General features: G+C 39.5%; 2 protein-coding genes across 2 annotated transcripts; both read left to right on the top strand.

Moving 5' to 3' along the window:
- The first annotated feature begins 120 nt into the window (after nt 1-120).
- Nucleotides 121-8,696, top strand: lin7c (lin-7 homolog C (C. elegans)). The gene is made up of 5 exons (XM_005937202.2): nt 121-334; nt 1,148-1,266; nt 2,159-2,230; nt 2,380-2,589; nt 3,798-8,696. Exons 1-5 carry the CDS (start codon nt 298-300, stop codon nt 3,963-3,965), a joined length of 606 nt encoding a protein of 201 aa, XP_005937264.1. The 5' UTR covers nt 121-297; the 3' UTR covers nt 3,966-8,696.
- A 6,558-nt stretch (nt 8,697-15,254) lies between these two features.
- Nucleotides 15,255-18,179, top strand: rplp2l (ribosomal protein, large P2, like). The gene is made up of 5 exons (XM_005937201.2): nt 15,255-15,383; nt 16,200-16,323; nt 16,443-16,491; nt 17,545-17,640; nt 18,067-18,179. Exons 2-5 carry the CDS (start codon nt 16,201-16,203, stop codon nt 18,141-18,143), a joined length of 345 nt encoding a protein of 114 aa, XP_005937263.1. The 5' UTR covers nt 15,255-15,383; nt 16,200; the 3' UTR covers nt 18,144-18,179.
- Nucleotides 18,180-21,072: the final 2,893 nt, after the last annotated feature.

The following is a 21,072-nucleotide window of genomic DNA, read 5'->3' as shown; positions in this document are numbered from 1 at the left end:
TGATATATCATAGTTTTACAGTAAAGTAAAAGTAAAAGGTCTAGTAAAAGGATAGGGTAACAAATACACACGCAGTGACTTTAGAATGTGACTGAACATTCCGAGTTCACAGTTTTACGAGGTTTCCCTGAATGCATCACGACACTGGCAGCTAGCCTAGCCGGCTAACTTGGCTAATCTGATTTATCGTCTCAGTTAAGCGCACATAACGCCAGCCAGGATTACCAAATTTAGTTTTCAGTATTTTTCCTTTTAGCTAACTATCTCCCTAACGCCAAACATCCTCCCATTTCAATAATGGCATCGCTTGGGGAGCCCGTGCGATTGGAAAGAGGTGAAGTTAATTAGCTAGCTAGCTTTAGCTTAAAAATATTTGTTGTGATATGCGGGCGACATAAACCTAGCCTAGCTAGCATTAGCTCATTAAAGCAAGCGGTTTATTTTTTTGTCTGTGTACTCTGTTTTATGGTGGGATAACGATAGAATAGACATCTTGCGGTTAATTCTTGTATGATTATGTATATATAGTCACCCAGCTAAAGCAGCCACAGCTATTACGGCTACATTTTTTTACTTAGTACATTATCCACCTAGCTAATATTAATGACAACAGACAGTGATTAGTCAATCTGGCTGGTTTGTTCACTGTATCTTACCATAAAAGAAAGAAGATTTTACAGTTACGCTGGTTGTATCATTATATTCATTTTTGTGACCTGTCTGTAAATAACAAGTTCTGGGTGTGTGTTGCTGAAATGTGCAGAGGAAGCCCAGATTTGTGTGATAGTTTAAACTTACGGGTTACACAAATACACACGTAAAACTTCACGATTAGAAATATTTAATAAACTTACAAATGCTTATGAATTCGTTGCTATTAAAGTAAGCTGTACATTCACAAAAACAAAATAAACAAAACAAAAACGTGATGCCTGGTGCCTTGAATTTACTTCATGTTACTCTGAGAGTTGCTTTATTATTGCATTATAGCGATTTGTACTAATTGTAGTATGTTCTGGTGACCGTGGGAGTCAAGCTTGTCCGGAGCATATCTATAATCAGAACAAATGTAGTGCAAGTAAATGTGCTCTGACACTGATGTGGGAAACTCTCACTGCCAATGTTAAAAACATGTTCTTGTTGACAGATATCAACCGTGCTATTGAATTGCTTGATAAACTCCAGAGGACAGGGGAAGTGCCTCCCCAGAAGCTGCAGGCACTGCAGAGGGTCCTACAGAGTGAATTCTGTAATGCTGTCAGAGAAGTGAGTCTCTTTCGTCCTGTATCATTCACTTATCAAACACTTAATTAAGAGACATTAGTTCACAGTTTGGAGCTTAACCCTCTGCATCCCAATAAGATTCCCAATAGAATGCTCCAGAATTAAGGAAGAGATGGGAAGTCTGGTAAAAAAAGTTAGTTTAAATTTAATGTCCAGCTATATATGACCATTTAAGATTTGTACATTTATGTTTTCAACATCTCTTTATCATTACTTCTTTGTCCTTCTCTTCTTGATCTGGCACATCCACCCCTCCTCTCTGCTCCCTAACCTCCAACTCATTCTCGTTTTCCTCACCTCACGCCTCATCCCTGCAACTGAAATTGAGACTCTAACATAATAAAACATGCATAAACATACCGTACTTATTCGTTCCCGATAATATAACTAACTAAATAACTAAAAGTGTACTGCTACTTTGGGACAGCTGATAGCCAGACGGCTATAAAAACAAAAGCTAGTGTTATACCAGATAACGTTAAGCTAGAGAGTCTGAACAATCACATTTCCCTTTGATAAACATTTTCACATCATATAAGTCCCCTTTTACAAAGTTTTGCAGCCTCCTCGAAATTGATGTGATCGAATGCTGTAAATAGTGGACTGACAACCGACACTGTTTACAGATGTACGTCAGCCATAGTGTGAAATAAAATGTAAAATATTGCAAAATACTTAAACTGCACAGCCATTTCTTTTTTTCTCCAGATTTATTCAAATTTTTAAAGTATACTGTGTCCAAAAGTGTTTGTGACAGTAATAGAAATATGCTGGCTGCCCACAGCTTTTATGGGTTATAGAAGGTTAACCCTTTGGTTTGGTTTGAATTCTTTGTGTTCGCCGGTTGAAATACTGTCCACTAATATCTCCTCAGGTCTATGAGCATGTGTATGAAACGGTGGACATCAACAGCAGCCCCGAGGTCAGGGCCAATGCCACAGCAAAGGTAGACAGTTGTCAGTTACTGTCTGAACACAAGATTTGGTCTTTTTGTAATCTTAATTTCAGACATTTAATTTCTTAAAATGGGTAATTTTGTGCTTTGACTGCAGTACATACAGACAAGATATCTAAACACCACTTTCCTATTTGTAGGCTACAGTGGCAGCTTTTGCAGCAAGTGAGGGACACTCACATCCACGAGTTGTGGAACTGCCCAAGACAGAAGAAGGGTTGGGTTTCAATATAATGGGCGGAAAGGAGCAAAACTCACCAATTTACATCTCACGGATCATCCCAGGAGGCATCGCTGACCGACATGGAGGCCTGAAAAGAGGGGACCAGCTTCTCTCAGTGAATGGAGTGGTGTGTGTGTAATTCACAGCATGGTTTACATTTTAGACTGAGCCTGAGCAAATTCTCTATTTCAGATTTTTTTTTTTTTTTAAACAGACAGATATTAGAAATAATACATTCTTCAAAAAAACGAATGCACAGCTAGATTTTGTTTCAGGATTTTAAAAAAAAAGAACTGCAATCACCGTGCAAAAATCTGGGTCCCATCTACTTGTAAAATCGTTGTTTATTAACTTGTTACACCATAATTTATTAATGAGAACTTGTAAGGCAGGTCAACAACTCTCCCGCTCGTTAAACTCTTCTAGTAGTGCCTTAAAATTAAGCTTATTAAAGCCTAATAAACAGGGGAGTGCTATAAGAAGATATCAGCTTGTAGCTTGGAGTTGTTGGCAACAGTTTGTCCATCATAGGGACTGACAGGATTCAATCAGTGGAATTTGCATCAACAAAGAAAACCCAAAAAAAAAAATTTATAAAATCCCCTTTGCTCACCTGTGCTTTTTTATTTTCAGACTATCATCATCATGTTGGTTCATTGTTAGCCATAGAGTCTGACAATGATGGCCATTTACCAGCTAAACCTTCTTCAGTAATCCATATTACCAGTGAGCAGCTGTCAGAAAAAACCTCAGAAACCCTGTGGAGTCTTTGGTGTCTTCTTGCCGCAATGGAAAAGCATTTCCTTATGTCAGTGACAGGAAGCTGTCAATTGTGTACGTTTAGAAATAATACTAATACTAATAATAATAATGATGGTAGTAATAGTACATTGATGTAAATAATGAAGGTGTCAGGTTCCTCTTGTAAAGCTCTGGAAATGTTAATGTGTTCAACATGTTTATTATGGCTTAAAGATGGACACAGTGAGTACTGATGGAACACTGAATGTAAACGTGCCATGCTATTGTCTGGAAGTGTAAATCTCAAAGTTCAGCCAATAGCAATCATCCAGTTGACTTTGTTTATTGCTCAGCTTGTTCCCTCATTAAAATTTCCAAATTGCAGGCTGTTTTATGTGAACAGCTGCTAGAGCTTATGTTGGAACTACATTCACTCCAGTACATATAAAACTCTTGTTTACTCCAAAAGTGGCCACATACCTCGTTGCTCTTGTGTTTAATAATTGGACCCAGTAGGTTAATCTGTAGAGATCATGGACTTTTATCTGTTCCTGGTGAAATCGTAAACTCAATTTCTGTTTCTTTTGCCTTCAGAGTGTGGAAGGAGAGCACCATGAGAAAGCTGTGGAACTCCTCAAAGCAGCTCAGGGCACAGTGAAGCTGGTAGTAAGGTACACCCCCAAAGTCCTAGAGGAAATGGAGTCACGCTTTGAGAAAATGAGGTCGGCGAAGCGCCGGCAACAGAACAACTTTCCCAAGTAGGATTTTCCCATGTTGATGCCCAGCTCCCGTGTCTCTCCTTCTTTAGCCTTCTGGCCATCTGTCCTGATCCCTTTCTCATCTCCCCGCCCCTGAAAAAAGAACAAAAAAAGAACATGCTCATGTTTAGTTTTAGCTCATACATACTGTATATTGCGCTTCTGCCCTTTTCTTTAGCATTTTGATATTCAGCATCGTGTATTGTACTAGACACTACAACTCTAGACGAACACTAGGAAGATCACGATTGTCAGTGTGTGTCACACCATGTGCATTATTTTTGAATTGACAATTTGAATGCAACTTCTGAGACAAACTATACAACTGCTTTGACTGAAAAGGTAGTGTTTTTCAGTGATTTATCAGAGCCACTACCAAGTGCCTCAGGGCAAACACATTTATCTTATGTACTGTTTTTTCGTTTCTCTTCTTTCTTTAGCCGTTTAAATTTCTGGAAATTAAACTATTGTGGCAGGAATTAATTCATGCTTTTCACCTGTTTTCTCAGAGACCGTAGCTTTAGAGGTGCTGGCGACAGTCTAAATTAGTTAAAAAGTGATAAGTTGTTAGATTGGTATTATGGCTACCCTACAAAAAGTAGCAAAAGTGCTGGATTATGTTTGAGCGTTCTCTCTAGGCTTACCCTGCAAGACTTTAACATCATGCCACGCTATAAAAAGCTCCAGTAAGTGATGTAATGGGGTCTCAGCAACTTGTGAACTAAATAGCTGACACCACAAAGACTCGCACATTTATCAAAAAAAAATAAACCTTCGAAACTCTGGAGTCAGTATGACATGAGATGAAAGTCAGTTATTTTGTTTTGACATAAATGAGGAATGTACTGTGTCACATTTTTACTCTGCCAGTGACAGAACTTGATAAGAAGTCAGTTATCCAGTGACCATCAGAATAAAATAAAATTAGGCATTTGTAAAATTCAGCTAGTCAGATGCCTACAGTCTCTGTAAGGCCCTGGTCATGCAAGCCTAGAAACCAAGCTGTGACCCCCTGGCAACCACCGATCATTAGGGAAAAATGTATATTATCCAGCCGATTGGAGAGTGTTTGCTGGAGATTGCTGGCTATCTGTGAAATCGACTGCTACAGCCTCAGGCACAAAGGCTCAGAGGCTTGTTAGCAAATCCCTGGAAACCTCTGGTTGCCAGGGAAAATAAGTGTGCTCCCCAACCGGCTGGCAAGTAGTTGCTGCCAGCGACTACGTGAAATGATTAACAAAGAGGTTTGGTTGCTAGCTTATCGCTGTGGTTACTTACAGTTTGCATGGATAATACCAACTTAGCTCCAAATACTCGCCAACCGTTCACTGAGTGAAATTTCAAAAACTGTGACACAAACCAGAAGCTGATCCATTTGCGCCTTTTAAAACATGTTGACAGCAATAGTAAGACACAACTTTTACTTTGAAGGTGAAAGTTCTCCAAACTTGCACTCCCTCAAGTTTCACTATCGCTCAGCGAGTAATTGGCGAGTGTCTGAGATTTTTGGTGCAGCGCCCTCTTCGGAGCTCATTTCCCCCTGCTTGCAAGCAATCACCAACTAGTCAAGGAATACACGTTTTCCCCCTAGCAACCAGAGGACACCAAGGGGTTGCCAACCAGCCTTTAAGCCCGTGTGACCAAAACTTCAGTCACATTAATGCAGCATGTGAGTTTTGATCACTTGTTCAATGAATGAAATGTTAGTACACATACTGTATATAACCTCTACAGTGTTTGGTGTATTATGCTGTAAATGTGCTGCAGTGACATATATCTATTTGTAATCTTTCATCAGTTTTTTTTATTACATTTTGTAACTTAACATCTAGCAAGGGAGTCGTAAATCAAACATTCGCTTAACCTGACGTTTTTTTATTCACATATCGCATTCATGTTAAAGGACAAAAGACGATACAGGTGCTTGGGTAAGATCTATCGACAGCTACTTTTAAAAAAAAACCATTTTTTGATGCTTGTAAAATGTTAATAAAATGTTAGTAAAGCCCATATTTCAATAATTTACAGCAATAATTTCAAACTTGGTCTTGCCTGCATGTTATTACCAATTTATTTTCCATTCATCTTTGCGCAAATAAGTTTTTTTCTTTTTTCTTTTTTAGGTGGGTTGGGCACAAATGTACTCATATATAATATACAAAATGCATATCATAAAAATGAGAAACACTTTATTACCAAATACTGCCAAACAATCAAGTTTGTTCTGATGTGAATTGTTAAGCAGGCAAATCACAAAACAGTCTTAATTGTCTACTGTATATTTTAATGTGTAGGCTGCCACAGTTACACTTATTCATGTTCCACATTTTATAGTTATGAAGTGGCTGCATGTTTAGCTACTGTGTTGATAGTCATCATAGGGAAATCTTCATTCAGCATCTCAGTCAAACAAGTCCACAAGTCTTGGTTTTCTCTTAAAAATAAAATGTATTGTTTAAATTAAAAAATCAACTCACTAGATGTCTAATCATCCACCTTTTTTGGCAAAATGTCTACAGGACAGATTTAACTTCAAAGATTTATTCCTAGAGGTTTTTTGTTTGCAGGGTAGTTCTAATAATATGTGTACAGAATTATGGAAACCAGGCTTTTGCTGACTAAGCCATACTATTGTCCAGTCTCAGGATCAACACCTGGCATTATTGAGACAGGAAGGTAGTAACGTAACGGTAGTGATTCCTATCGGTGTAGATTAACCATCCGATGCCAAACTGTTCTTCAGAAGCGAACCGTTTTATCGAGAGGGAGTCTTATGAGCATGCCGCTGATTGGCGTGTGCGGGCACGATAGATGTGTGCTGTCTGGTTCTTGTGACCATGTCATCTGAAATGAGGTCACTTTGAGTTTCCGTTTGCCTGGTTAGCTGCTCCACAGCTGTTTGTATTTCCATCTGTTTCTTTTATTACTTTATCCACCGTCTCCTGGCGTACTCTGATGTTCCCCAAGTTACTAACAAATCGTAAATGGGATGTTCAGAGGTCCATCGGTACTGTTTTTGGGAGGATAAAATCTAAAATCCGGCTTCTGAGCTTTTGGTAATCGATCCTTTAAGTTTTAAAAGACTCGTAAAAAGATTACTGTAGATTAAATCCATTGAAATGAATCACTGGTTAAAAAGCAGTACCTTTTATTAGTTGAAAGTGGCGTGCTAGTGTTGATGATTTGAATGTCTCTGCACGTTTCCCTCACATCAACTTGCTCAGCTGTTGCTTTGATTAGCAGGTTTTTGTAAGTCAGTGAAAGGGGTCATCGACTCTCATCTGATCGTATGGTACTTAAATAATGCTTTAAATATCACAAGAAATGACGACACATGACGAGTACAGGTAAAATTTGGTGGGTGAATCCCCTGTAATCCATTTATCTTTATGAAGACAGCTGAGTTGAAGGTCAAAGTCTCAAGTAAAACGCGCTGCAAATATGGAATGCACATCAATTATCTATGCAAGGTCTTTAAAAAAAAAACCTTTATTGGTGCAAAATAGTTGTCATTTTCCTCCAGAATGTTATTAAACTTACAACAATAAGGCTGTGTAGACGAATGTCTAATGAAATATGACATTCAGCAGGATTTTGAGAAGAGTTGCATGTAGTTGGATGATCCTATGAGATGTTTACAAATTTTGGGAGGTTTTTTGTTTGTTTTTTTGATGTAACATACTGATTACCATGAAGGAGTCAAAGAAGGCAATTGGCAAAACTTTGGGAGATGGCTCTCTATTAAACATTAATAAGCAGTAGTTAACAGGCTATAATGTAGTTGTAAACTAAAAGTTGTCATCAATGTGATGTATTCTCAAATTGTGACAGGCAATAGAATAAAAATATTTAAAAACATTAGAAATGTTCTTACGTGTCCTTACAACTACAGTATAGTGTGGTTTTGTTGGTTACTTGTACACTGCTGTACACACTAAAATGCTAAATAGTGGGATTTAAATAAGCGTTCCTGAATAGTTTCACGTAACAGTTTATTTAAACTACATTGATTATGCTTTTGTTTGGAGGCAGAACATTTAGCACAGCATTCGGGTTGTACATAAAAGACTTAATATGATGTATAGTTTGTCCCTTGATTGTGTTTTAACTAACATTAGCTAGCTAGATTCACTTCTCACGCACATACAAACATGTATAGTAAATCAGGAAAAAAATGTAATGAGACTTGGTATTGATATTGCACACTCTCCACTGAATGTCACTGACTATAGTCTGATTTTAGTTACAAACCTTTGGTGAGGTAAACCTTCAACTTTCTACCCGTTTTCATTGTGTATTGGTCAATAGAGTATTTTTTTATAATGGTTTTCTTTTTTTGATATTTTTCTCAATTTTTATAAGTGATTTTCCTAAAAAAAAATCAGATACCAGGAATGATTGGTACTTCCATTTTGACTGTGTACCAGGGCCATATCAGCGCAGCGTCTCTGAAAAGCGGGGCAGATGTGGGACAGATTAACTGTCACAGATCAGCTCCTCTTTTCTGAGCTCTGCACTGATCTCTCCTTTCTTTCTAGGACCGAGACCAAACTTAAAATGTTGATACTGTTTTAGTCGTTGCTTATTTATGATTGCCTGTAGATAGTGTTGTGTTATTTTATGTTCTCTAGTCTGTTTATCTAATTTACTGTGTTACATTGATGTGGAATGTAAAATGTTGTGATGTAGAACATAATAGTTGGACAGGAGGCTCAATAAACCGTGCTTAAGTTTATGACTTTTAAACGTGTTTTTCCACTATCTGTTACACGTTACATTCATTTTTAGAAAGAAAGACACATCTCTGTCACTCTTGTGGTACAAGGTAGGTGTCAAAAAGGTAAATCTATAAAGAAAAGAGTAGTATGGCAGCAGAGCAGCATGAAAAAGGTGGGTCATGTGATCAGAAATGGTAACATGGACCCTTCAGGGAATTCACAAGGCAAATTTGAAAGTGCTGTTGAGGGTGCTGGAGCCAGTTGCTAGTCTATTGCAGGCCTAGCAGAGAGAGAAAGACAGCCATTCACACTCCCATTTAAACTTTGGGCCAATTTAGTCATCAGTTAACCTAACATGCATGTCTTTGGAGCTGGAAGGCACAAAGAGAATGTGCAAGCTCCACGTAGAAATCTGTTCATCTCATCTGCAAATGATTTCTGCAATGCGGATACTTTCTAAGAGCAAAGACACAGGGAATAAGGAAAACTCTGGAAGATGAACTGATGGTTCCTGCTGTCAGAAGAGGTGCAGTCTCAGCAGGTTTTAGCTGCTTGTGTTCTGCTAACCCTGCATGCAAAATAGTATAAAAATAATGAAGCAAAAATAACATCATCTTCTTTCCGTTGCTCTCTTCAGTAGTCCGCCTCCATCTCACCCTATCAAACATCCTCCAGTCCTCTGTGTGTCCTTCTTCACTACATCCATGAACAATCCTCCTTTCCTGGTAGCTCCATCTTAAACATCTTCTGTCATTTCTTATCCTTTCCATTATGGTCACTCCCGTCTTTTTACCTCTGCCACCTCCAGCTTGCCCTGCTGTTTTATTGTCAGTGCCACCATCTCCAAACCAAACCATACATCACAGCAGGTCTCATCTTATAAACTTTCACTTTTTCTGCTGTCCTTCTCTCACACTCACCCCTCACCCCTTTTCTACACCCTGCCTGCACTCTCCTCTTCACATCTCTTGTGCGATTAAAATCAATTTAATTAAATTTTATTTATATAGCACCAAATCCCAACAACAGTTGCCTTGAGGCGCTGTAAAGTAAAGATTCTACAATGATAGCTAGAGAGAAAACCACAGTAATCATAACCCCCCTATGAGCAGGCACTTTGGTGACAGTGGGAAGGAAAAACTCCCTTTTAACAATAAGAAACCTCCGGCAGAACCAGGCTAACATAAGGACGGCCATCTACAGTCTCCAGTGGAGGGTGAGGGGAGGAAGACAGGACAAAAAACACACTGTGGAAAAGAGGCCCTGTCCGTTGCTTCGGATGGGCCCCTAGGTTTTCAAACTCAACTGAACTAATGCAGTTACACTGGTCTCATTAAGCATTTTTATTAGTATTTGAGGTATTTTTAATTTGGAAATTAAACCTCGTCTGCTTACTTGTTCACTAGATGGAAAAATGTCCATTGCATAAGCAAAAAAACTGTAAATAGAAAAGCACTGGCCTTTCTATCAGCTAAAAAGAAGAGACACTAATCAACCAGCATGAGTCAGTGTGGAGAACTGAACTATCAGTGGAGGAAGCAGCTGTGATTTCCCAGCTCAACAAAACAAATATAGGCCTGGTGATCTTTATGGACCCTGGCAATATTTATGTTTTTTTTTTTTATTGCATAGTTGTTGTTATTTCTCTCTTTTCTTTCACTCCAGGATGTTTAATTATTTTTTGAAACATGTAGCACTACTTGTTATGGTATAGAGGAAATGGTCAAATATTTGCTTTCACATACTTCCAGATTGTCACCAAAACTAAAAGGTAAGGAAACGTGGTCGGAGCATTATGGAAATACCCAAATGGATGTGAAAGTAGAACATAAAAATAAAATCACAACCATGACAATCATGAGTAAGTTCAGAATTCCATTTAAAACTGTATTAATCATTAGATGCATATAGAAAAATCAAGTAGCATAGAAACTGGAAATTCGTTGTCTGAATAAACGGCTTTCGTGTGAATGTGATTCATAAGCCTTTTTCACAGCAGCTATTTTGACTTCTCTAATATAACCAACTATGGCTCTATGCCACAAACATATAGACATACTATGTGGCAGGTTGAAATTAATTTCTGACGTCACACAAAAACACAAAGAGAGACACGGCCATCAGGGGTAGAGCGAAATGCATAGGATAACAGAGGGGAACAAAGTAAAGGAACGAATGACATGACTGCGTGAAGGTCAGCAGTTCTTTTGTGTCCGTCGTTTTCCTTTATATTCGAAATATATTCAATATGAGTCATCTCTGTGGGCTGATTGCTCCAGAGGGCGGAGGAGCTGACACTCATTGATATCCAGAGATATTTTCTGTTGGCTCCTTCCACAAAAAAGGAAAGATAAAGTACAAATCCATAAAACAAGTATTTCCTAAGGTTTTTTCAATGCAAAGATAAATTGTTAACATTCACAAATATCAAGGCTAATAATACACTATACAGACAAAGGTATTGGGCCACACTTCTTAATCTTTGAAATTTTAAAAGTAAACATTAAAAGGTTCTATTGGGGCTTGTAGTAAAAAGCACTTACCGTAAGCCACCAACACTCTGCAGACTCAGAAACTGCAGCGCTCCAAACCTCTGGCATTAACATCAACATGAAGACTGTGCACAGGTAGCTTTGAGATACAAATCGCCATGAATGATGAAATCCAGAAATAAATCCAGAAATAAATGCTTACTCACTAAATGTTATACATCCAAGATCATTTAAGACAACAGTCTGCCTATCTGGCAAGTATCCCTCTCAGGTAACTCCTGCAAGTTTGCTGCTCTTGTCAGTATTAAGTAGTCTTTGCACCCCATCCAGACTGTATACAGTGGGGCAAAAAAGTATTTAGTCAGCCACCGATTGTGCAAGTTCCCCCACTTAAAATGATGACAGAGGTCAGTAATTTGCACCAGAGGTACACTTCAACTGTGAGAGACAGAATGTGAAAAAAAAATCCATGAATCCACATGGTAGGATTTGTAAAGAATTTATTCGTAAATCAGGGTGGAAAATAAGTATTTGGTCAATAACAAAAATACAACTCAATACTTTGTAACATAACCTTTGTTGGCAATAACAGAGGTCAAACGTTTACTATAGGTCTTTACCAGGTTTGCACACACAGTAGCTGGTATTTTGGCCCATTCCTCCATGCAGATCTTCTCGAGAGCAGTGATGTTTTGGGGCTGTCGCCGAGCAACACGGACTTTCAACTCCCGCCACAGATTTTCTATGGGGTTGAGGTCTGGAGACTGGCTAGGCCACTCCAGGACTTTCAAATGCTTCTTACGGAGCCACTCCTTTGTTGCCCGGGCGGTGTGTTTTGGATCATTGTCATGTTGGAAGACCCAGCCTCGTTTCATCTTCAAAGTTCTCACTGATGGAAGGAGGTTTTGGCTCAAAATCTCACGATACATGGCCCCATTCATTCTGTCCTTAACACGGATCAGTCGTCCTGTCCCCTTGGCAGAAAAACAGCCCCATAGCATGATGTTTCCACCCCCATGCTTCACAGTAGGTATGGTGTTCTTGGGATGCAACTCAGTATTCTTCTTCCTCCAAACACGACGAGTTGAGTTTATACCAAAAAGTTCTACTTTGGTTTCATCTGACCACATGACATTCTCCCAATCCTCTGCTGTATCATCCATGTGCTCTCTGGCAAACTTCAGACGGGCCTGGACATGCACTGGCTTCAGCAGCGGAACACGTCTGGCACTGCGGGATTTGATTCCCTGCCGTTGTAGTGTGTTACTGATGGTGACCTTTGTTACTTTGGTCCCAGCTCTCTGCAGGTCATTCACCAGGTCCCCCCGTGTGGTTCTGGGATCTTTGCTCACCGTTCTCATGATCATTTTGACCCCACGGGATGAGATCTTGCGTGGAGCCCCAGATCGAGGGAGATTATCAGTGGTCTTGTATGTCTTCCATTTTCTGATGATTGCTCCCACAGTTGATTTTTTCACACCAAGCTGCTTGCCTATTGTAGATTCACTCTTCCCAGTCTGGTGCAGGTCTACAATACTTTTCCTGGTGTCCTTCGAAAGCTCTTTGGTCTTGGCCATGGCGGAGTTTGGAGTCTGACTGTTTGAGGCTGTGGACAGGTGTCTTTTATACAGATGATGAGTTCAAACAGGTGCCATTCATACAGGTAACGAGTGGGGGACAGAAAAGCTTCTTACAGAAGACGTTACAGGTCTGTGAGAGCCAGAGATTTTCCTTGTTTGAGGTGACCAAATACTTATTTTCCACCCTAATTTACGAATAAATTCTTTACAAATCCTACCATGTGAATTCATGGATTTTTTTTTCACATTCTGTCTCTCACAGTTGAAGTGTACCTCTGGTGCAAATTACTGACCTCTGTCATCATTTTAGGTGGGGGAACTTGCACAATCGGTGGCTGACTAAATACTTTTTTGCCCCACTGTATGTCTGAGAGGAAGGAGGTCTGTAACAAGAGCTCGGGCCTGTTCTCCTGGAACCAAGCAGCGCACGTGACAGCGATTCATTAGAGCTGGTTGTTCACACTACAGCTTGAGAGCACAGCACAGCTGCTGCCTTCTCATGGCATTGACGCCATCCGTCGCAGGCTCTCATGTGTGGATGGTTCACTTCGTCTCTTCTGGCAACTGAAATCAATCACACCCAGGACCAAACGCAGCAGCAGCGGGGACAGAAGAAGAGGCAGGAAGCCAAACCGGACCAGGAGCCAAGTGAGCAGTAGCAGCAGACAAGGAGGAAGAAGCTGATTCATGTTCATATACAGTGTAACACACACTGAAATGGTTAGAGGAGAGCTGCTGCAGAGTCACGAAAGCACAAAGCTTCATGTGGAAAAAGATGCAGATGATTTATAGATATTATCTGATTATTATCTTATCTTATACATGAGTATTGACCCAAATAATGAGGTGGGGATGGACTTCTGCAAACAGCACCAGAAGAAGGCTGATAAAAGTCTCCTGGATGAGATACAAACATGGATTCCCAGTAACCTTTGTGGATCATTTAAGATTTTATTTACTTTTCCTGTTTAACTGGACAGAGTGCAAATTAAAAAACAAGCGAACTATAATTTAATGTTGCACTATGCTGAAATAAATCTCAGAGGTTCGTTCCCACCCATCTTGAAAGATCACAAGATTAAAATAATACATCTACATAAATGTCTTTACTGCTTTTCTTCTTGTTTAGTTCCTCACTATCTAACAGGGTTATGATTAGGCTTTACAAACGTCTCTAATACTGTATTATTAGTTAGCAATTGATTACTATTATGCATTATATTAGGCACTATGTTAACAAAAAACAGCTGCGTTTTGCGACATTGATTTGTCCATATTATAACCCTGGCTCAATGGAAGTTAGTTCCAAAGAAACTCGGCCCACAACTTGTAAACTTTTACATTTATTCACAGTTGGTCAAGTTTCATATATAATAATTTATAATCAAAGAAAAATGTCCACAGGATGTCCAGTCTAGGCCTCCAAGTGTCCACAGCCAAACCACTCACATACTCAGTACAGGAGCCTCTCAAGGTTGCGGCTTCTCTTTACTCTACATACTCTGTATGCATATGACTGCACACCACGTTGTAACACAAAACCCATCACTGAGTCCACAGACAATGCCATGGCGGGGCTGATCAGTGGAGGAGATGACTCTGCCTGCAGAGGTTCAGAAGATGACAGGCTGATGTGCTAAAAACAAGTTGGTTCTAAATACCAACAGGACCAGAGAGCTGATAATTGATTTCAGGAGAAATCAGAATGGCCACTTACCACTGAACATACAGTGCTGTTCTCAGGAAACAGTCTGTGTTATGCTTTTTTAATGAGGCGGTGCGTGTTGTGTGTCCATGTGAGGTCCCTGAAACCGGAGACTCTCTAGACGCCCTTATGTATACAGTGCTGTGAAAAAGTATTTGCCCTCTTCCTGATTTCTGTCTTTTTTTCATATTTGTTCACAACACATATATGGAAAAGGGTTGGAGAGAGTGTCAAGTTTCAGGGGCCTCACACAGACACACAACACACACTGCCTCGTCACAAAAAGTACAACATAGACTGTTTCCTGAGAACTCCTGAGAAATTAATTTTCAAGGAAGTGTACAGTGTCACTTTTTTTTTTTACACAGCGACATTAAAGTAACCTTGATTCTTGTAAAAGTGACATTTCATCCAGCGCTTCATATCAAAAAAGCATGTAGTTACAAGCTCCAAATCTTTTATACAGGATATGAGTACATCAGAGGGACAGCTTGGTTTGAACGGTTTGAAAGCAAAGTTAGAGAGACAAAGGATGTTGAATATGGAGATGCCAGTTAGGAGCAAAAGAGTAAGACCACAAAACTGATTCATAGAGTGAGAGATGGAGGACATGGAGAGGATTGGTATACCAGAGGAGGATGCAAGACATAAAGTGAAATTAAGGCAGATATTCAATCCACGGTGGCAACTCCTAGGGGGGGCAAGAAGAAGAAGAAGAATGTATTTTTTGTGTAATATTTCACGTTAGGTAAAGTTTTTACACCGAGGTTGCAAACACACTCCTGAGCAGCAGGCCTCGCCTCGGTTCCTGCTTACTTTTAATGCTCTTACGAAGAAGAAAGGCTACTTTGCTTTTTTCCGGTGACGTAACTTCCTTTCTGTCCGTGCTAACCTCAGAGTGAACACGCGCTCTCCTATCTAGCTCAAGTAAGTTTGGTTTTAAAACGTAAATAACGTATTAAACACTGAGAAAATAACTGAGCCACCCAGATAAGCATGTACACTTTCAGCCCAGGCATTTTGAGAATATTAAAGAGCGTTTAGCCAACATTAATTCCTTTCTTTGGCTCCCGGAGCTTACGCTAGGTTGGCTAATGGTAGCGGAGAGCCGCATGGGTGTTAAAATTATGCCGTGTTTTCCCACATTGTCGCATTTTTGAGGATTTATAGAGGTAGAGAAAACAGTATTTTAGTAGAAGCATATTCAATATTCGAAAATATGTAGTTTTTAGATGAGTGGACGATGGGTATCGGCTGTAAAGTAAAGCAGCGAACTTCTGTTTTGCTGAAAATCGCCGTAATAACTCAGAAATGCGTTGGGATCACAGTCCTGTAGCTGTCTAAACCCAGGAAAAAACGGACCCCTAAAGGGGTCGACCCTACGTCTTTTGATGTTTTTTGTTTGGGGTTTTTTTTTTGTTAAATGATGCACTAACAAGGACAGCATTTAATATTCCCCTGCTGTGGTGAAGCCATATATTTCTTATAAACTGTAACATTTTCACATAAAAATCAGATTGAGCTTTTGAGGCATACCATAACTTTCTCCAGGCTTTGATTTTTATATAAAAATTTAGCATATGCTGATAATGAAGAAAAATTAACATGTTGTATGAGTTGTTGTGTTTCCACTTTTGTTAATGCAAAAACAGATTGTCTGAACTTTAGACATAACTCATTTTCCTGTGTCCATAAAAACGTCCCGCATGGTTACTAATGTTTCCAGTAAACTTGGTGTTTCAGGATGCGTTACGTTGCTGCTTACCTGCTGGCTGCCCTCGGTGGCAATGAAAACCCTGATGCCAAGGACATCAAGAAGATCCTGGAGAGCGTTGGCATTGAAACCGATGACACACGCCTCGCCAAGGTACACAGCCACCTGCTCCTGTTTGTGTTTTATTACTGTTGTGGCTTCCGTTTTTCCCTGCAGCTGGTTCCTACCTTTAGGTTATGTTTATAATTGCGTCTATCTTTCTCTCTCAACAGGTTATCAGTGAGCTGAAGGGCAAGAACGTGAATGACGTTATTACCACAGGTGAGTTTCCCACAGTTTCATTTATGTGTGTGTGAGACCATGATTAATTTTGGTTTACAATTTTGTTTGGCTGAAATGTTGTTAAGTCTGAAAGTTTAGAATTAAATGGCTTCAGGCAGTATTTTAATACTGACATGGACTCCCTGCAGGGGTCTGAACTAGTTTATGATGTTGGATACTGTGACTAGTGATAAACTCATTTGACGCACAGGGAAAACAGATTTAAGGGTAAAAAAAAAAAGAGTTATTAAAAATATGAGTGAACTAAGCTCTCAATGCTGGATTCCTCCGTAATGGAGGATGGCACACTGTGTATGGACCACAGTTATACTGAAGAATTTGTTCATTGAAAATGGTTCATAAGGGTATTGTGTATAGACAAATTACTTATTGTATGCACAAATTATACTTCTTAATTAATTTTTATTAGTCATCTTACACACTCAGTGCAATAGGAGTAAAAAACAGAAACCCAGTATTAAGTTTAAAAGACTAAAAAAAGAACTCATTACTAAACTACTACTAAAAAAGATACAGCGAAGAACAACGGAATGAAATATAAACGTCATAATGTAGAGTACTGCAGGTGGGCAGAAAAGTGGCACAGTGTTAAAGGGTTAATATCAGTGCTACTGGTGCATGCAGCAAGTGATACTTGTAATGCAAAAACAATCCTAAAATACAGTTGGGATGGTGTGAGTGCAAGTTGCAAAACATCAATATTTCATTTTCTTATTTGGGTCTTCGTGATAGCTGATCTTGCACCCTATTTGTGGGCTGAAATAAAATATTTCCTGAGTGTGTCATGGTGCATTTGCTGTGATAATGAGTTTTCTTGCCATAGTTTCTATAAACCCGTAGAGCATGATATCTCACTGGACCAAGTGAATCGATTTGAATATAAGATAAGAAAAAAGTTGTATTTATTCAGATGTGTAAAGTCAAGACCACATGTAATGATAACGGGCCGTTTCTGACCTCTGTCTTGTTTCTGACTGCTGAGTGTCGATGTTATCACTTGTGCTTCATGTCTGCCAACTCATATCTCCTCAGGTTACGGTAAGCTGGCCAGCATGCCAGCAGGTGGTGCCGTAGCCGTTGCCAGCTCTGCAGCTGCTGGCTCGGGCGGAGCCGCAGCTCCTGCTGCAGGTGAGCATTGCAGCTTAGCACCTTGTTTGGCACCATCAATCATATTTGCCACTTTGTGATTTTGCCTTCACCTTGTATGTTTGTACGACTACATGGAGCCAAATAATGATCTGTTGACATGAAAGATGCATCTACACAAGTTAATCCACACAAAATCCGCACTATACTGGGTAAATACAGTGCAGGCATTTTAATTTATTCTACGGTTTTAAGTTGAATGGTTTTAGAAAAGAGGCTTTTTTTGTTTTTATATTAATACAGCAGCGTGTAAGAAACGCTCAACAAAAACTGGGAAATTCCAAAATAAAAATCAGTTGCATTTAAATATATTTTAAAACAACCGTTATATTAGGCAACCACGTGAGCAGGTTGCTGTGTCATGGTGATGACAGCAGGACATGATGTCAAGTGCTTTTTGTTTTTCAGCTGAGGAGAAGAAAGAGGAGAAGAAGGAAGAGTCTGAGGAGTCCGATGACGACATGGGATTCGGCCTTTTCGATTAAACTCCTTGAACTGATCAATAAAGTTTTTACAAAATCCCTCTTATGCAGCTTTTCTCTTTACTTTAAAACTTGTGTGTGGGGGGGGTTTGTGTAATTTGACCTGATCGGGCCTATTCTTTGTTCGGGTATGTGATCTTATTCAGTTTAATGGAGAAAAAAAAACTGAAAAGGCTCTGGCTGATGGGATTGAGCCCAGTGTTCAGTAGATGGCGCTGTGGAGCCTTTGAGCGCTAAAGCAGACGACACTAGATCCTTCATTTTTGGGCTTTTGTTCAGCGGTTTGAATTATCCACGAGCTTAGACGCAGATATCCACACTTGACACCTGTGAGGCTAACACTTAAATTATTAACAGCTAGGGACAAAGTGTCACGTGACGGCGAACTGCTGCCGGCACGGCTGAAGCTGCACGTAGTCCTCTGTGCGTCAGCAGCAGTGAGCCTCAGAGGGGAAAAAGCAAAGTTGCAAAAAAGAAGTATTAGTTTTGAGGAAAAGAAAGGATGCTGCTGCTTCAATTGCATAGCGTAAAAGTAAATAAGACAGTTGTGTAAAGGATAAACGCTTCGCCGATTGAGTGTCGGCAGCCTGTCGCTATGACAACTTTACACATTAGTAAATATCTATTCGCATACATCTTAATGTTTTATAAAATACATATTTAACAAGTAAGAAGACTGTTTTGCATTGCAGGGAACAAACGGTTTTACAAAACAGCTCAGGTGTAATAAGCAACGTGTTAGAAGCAATAATAAAATTAAAACAAACACTCTCCTGAAAGCATATATTATCAGCGTGTAAAGGTCAACACCCAGAATGTAAATTATTCACCACAGTATAAACCGCGCAGGCGTCCAGTATCAAGAGCGATTTTCTCTCATTATATGGGACCAAACATCACATGTTGTTTTTATTGACTGGGAGTTATACTGAATGCCTCTTCCAAGTATCTAGGGTGACAAGGTGTCCTGCTTCACGTGGAGCTTAACAGCATTTTTATACCTTGAACCCTTGTCCCACATATTAGGACATTGCCCTATATTTGGCTCTTGTTTAAAAGAGACAGATAGCTCCCTAGAAAGATTTGGCTCAAATATGGATTCGTTCTTACTGAAAACTAAAGATCAAATGCTGAAATATTTGCTTCCTTGTAAAAAGCTTTAAAATTTTAATTTAAAAACAATTACAGCACATTTGTTCTTTTTTATGATCTGTGCCAAAATTTTAACCGAAACACCTTGTCCGTGTTTATTCTTCAAGTTAGATACATAAAAAAAAATTTCAAACAACCTCCAAACTTTAGAAATGGGTTCCAAGCAAACATACACTCAGTGGACAATTTGTTGGGTGCACCTGTTCAACAGCTTGATAATGTAAATACCTAAAATCAGCCAATCACACGCAGCGGCTCAGTGCAAGTAGGTTTTTAAGGATGGTCACAATGACTTGCTAGTTCAAACCAGTTCAAACCAAGCTAGCATCACAATGGGGGAAGAAAGATGATTCAAGTGACTCTGAACGTGGTTGCTGGTGTCAGATAGGCTGGTCTGAGTGTTTCAGAAACTGCTGATCTATTGGGATTTTCCCACACAAACATTTCTAGGGTTTACGGAGTATGAAAAAGAGAAATTATGCAGTTTCTCTGGATGAAAAGCCTTGTTGATGTCAGAGGAGAATTGCCAGACTTGCTTCAAACTCTGGAAAACAACAGTTACCGAAATAACCACTCATTACAACAAAGGTGTGCAGAAGAGCATAACACTGGATACACAAAACCTGAAGCAGTTACACAGCGGACGACCACACTGTGTGCTACTCTTATCTGCAAAGAACGGGAAACGGAGGCTACAATTCACACAAACTCACCAAAATTGTACAACAAAAGACTGGATAAATGTTGATCTCATGAGTCTAAATATCTGCTCCCACATTCAGAATCCTGATCAGAATTTGGTGTAAACAAGATGAAAATACTGATCCATACTGTCTTGGATCAGTGGTTCAGACTAGCGGTAGTGGTGAAAAGATGTGGGGATATTTTTCACCATGCTTTGAGCCCCTTAATATCAACTGGGCATTATTTAAACACCACAGCCCACCTGAGTACTGTTATTGACCATGTCCATCCATTTGTGACTACAATGCACTTATTTGTGGATAGCTACTTCCAGCAGAATAATGTGCCATGTCACAAAGCTTGAATCATCCCAAACTGTTTTTTTGAACATGACAATAAGTTCACTACACAAATGATCTCCATGGACACTAGATCTCAATCCAGTAGAGCACCTTTGGGGTGTGGTGGGTCAGGAAATGTACATCATGGAGCGAGTGTGTGATGCTGTCACATCAATATGAACCAAAATCTCTGAGGAGTGTTTATAGCACCTTGTTAAATCTAGGCGATGAAGAGTTTAGCTGGTCCAAACTTGTACTAGAAATTGTGAGTGTACTCTAGATCCCAGTTTGTTGGCATCTAAGTGAGGAAAACTACACACAATGCTCCAACAAATACAATACTTAGTATGTGCAAGTAGTGTTTATTTTTTTCTCTCATTAAAAACAAAAAGTGAAGAAACAAACAAAAACAACCCTAGGGAGAGCTGGTTGCCCCTTTGGGAAACCTTGCCTTGGTAATGACACAACAAGCCTACGCTATGGATTTTTACCAAGGCAACTCCTGTGCAGGGTGTCATAATGAACTTGTTAGTCATGTTCTGGTAAGTGATCATGAGACTGTTTCTTAACCTCCAATTTTCTGGAATGTTTTAATGACATAGTAAAAAAAAAAAAAAAATAGATGAATCATTCCACGTGATCAAAGGTGAGTCAGCAGATCTTGTTACAAACCACAAACAGGACCAAAGACGTATGAACTAGTTAGTATTATCACTTCTAAGTTGACTTTGTTCACATGTGAATGAAAATGATGA

Source organism: Haplochromis burtoni, unplaced genomic scaffold (genome assembly GCF_018398535.1).
Source record: "Haplochromis burtoni strain Fernald_Lab_line unplaced genomic scaffold, NCSU_Asbu1 Contig_59, whole genome shotgun sequence".
Classification (NCBI taxonomy): domain Eukaryota; kingdom Metazoa; phylum Chordata; class Actinopteri; order Cichliformes; family Cichlidae; genus Haplochromis; species Haplochromis burtoni.
The sequence above is the reverse complement of the archived record's forward strand: the minus strand, read 5'-3'. Positions and strand labels throughout refer to the sequence as shown.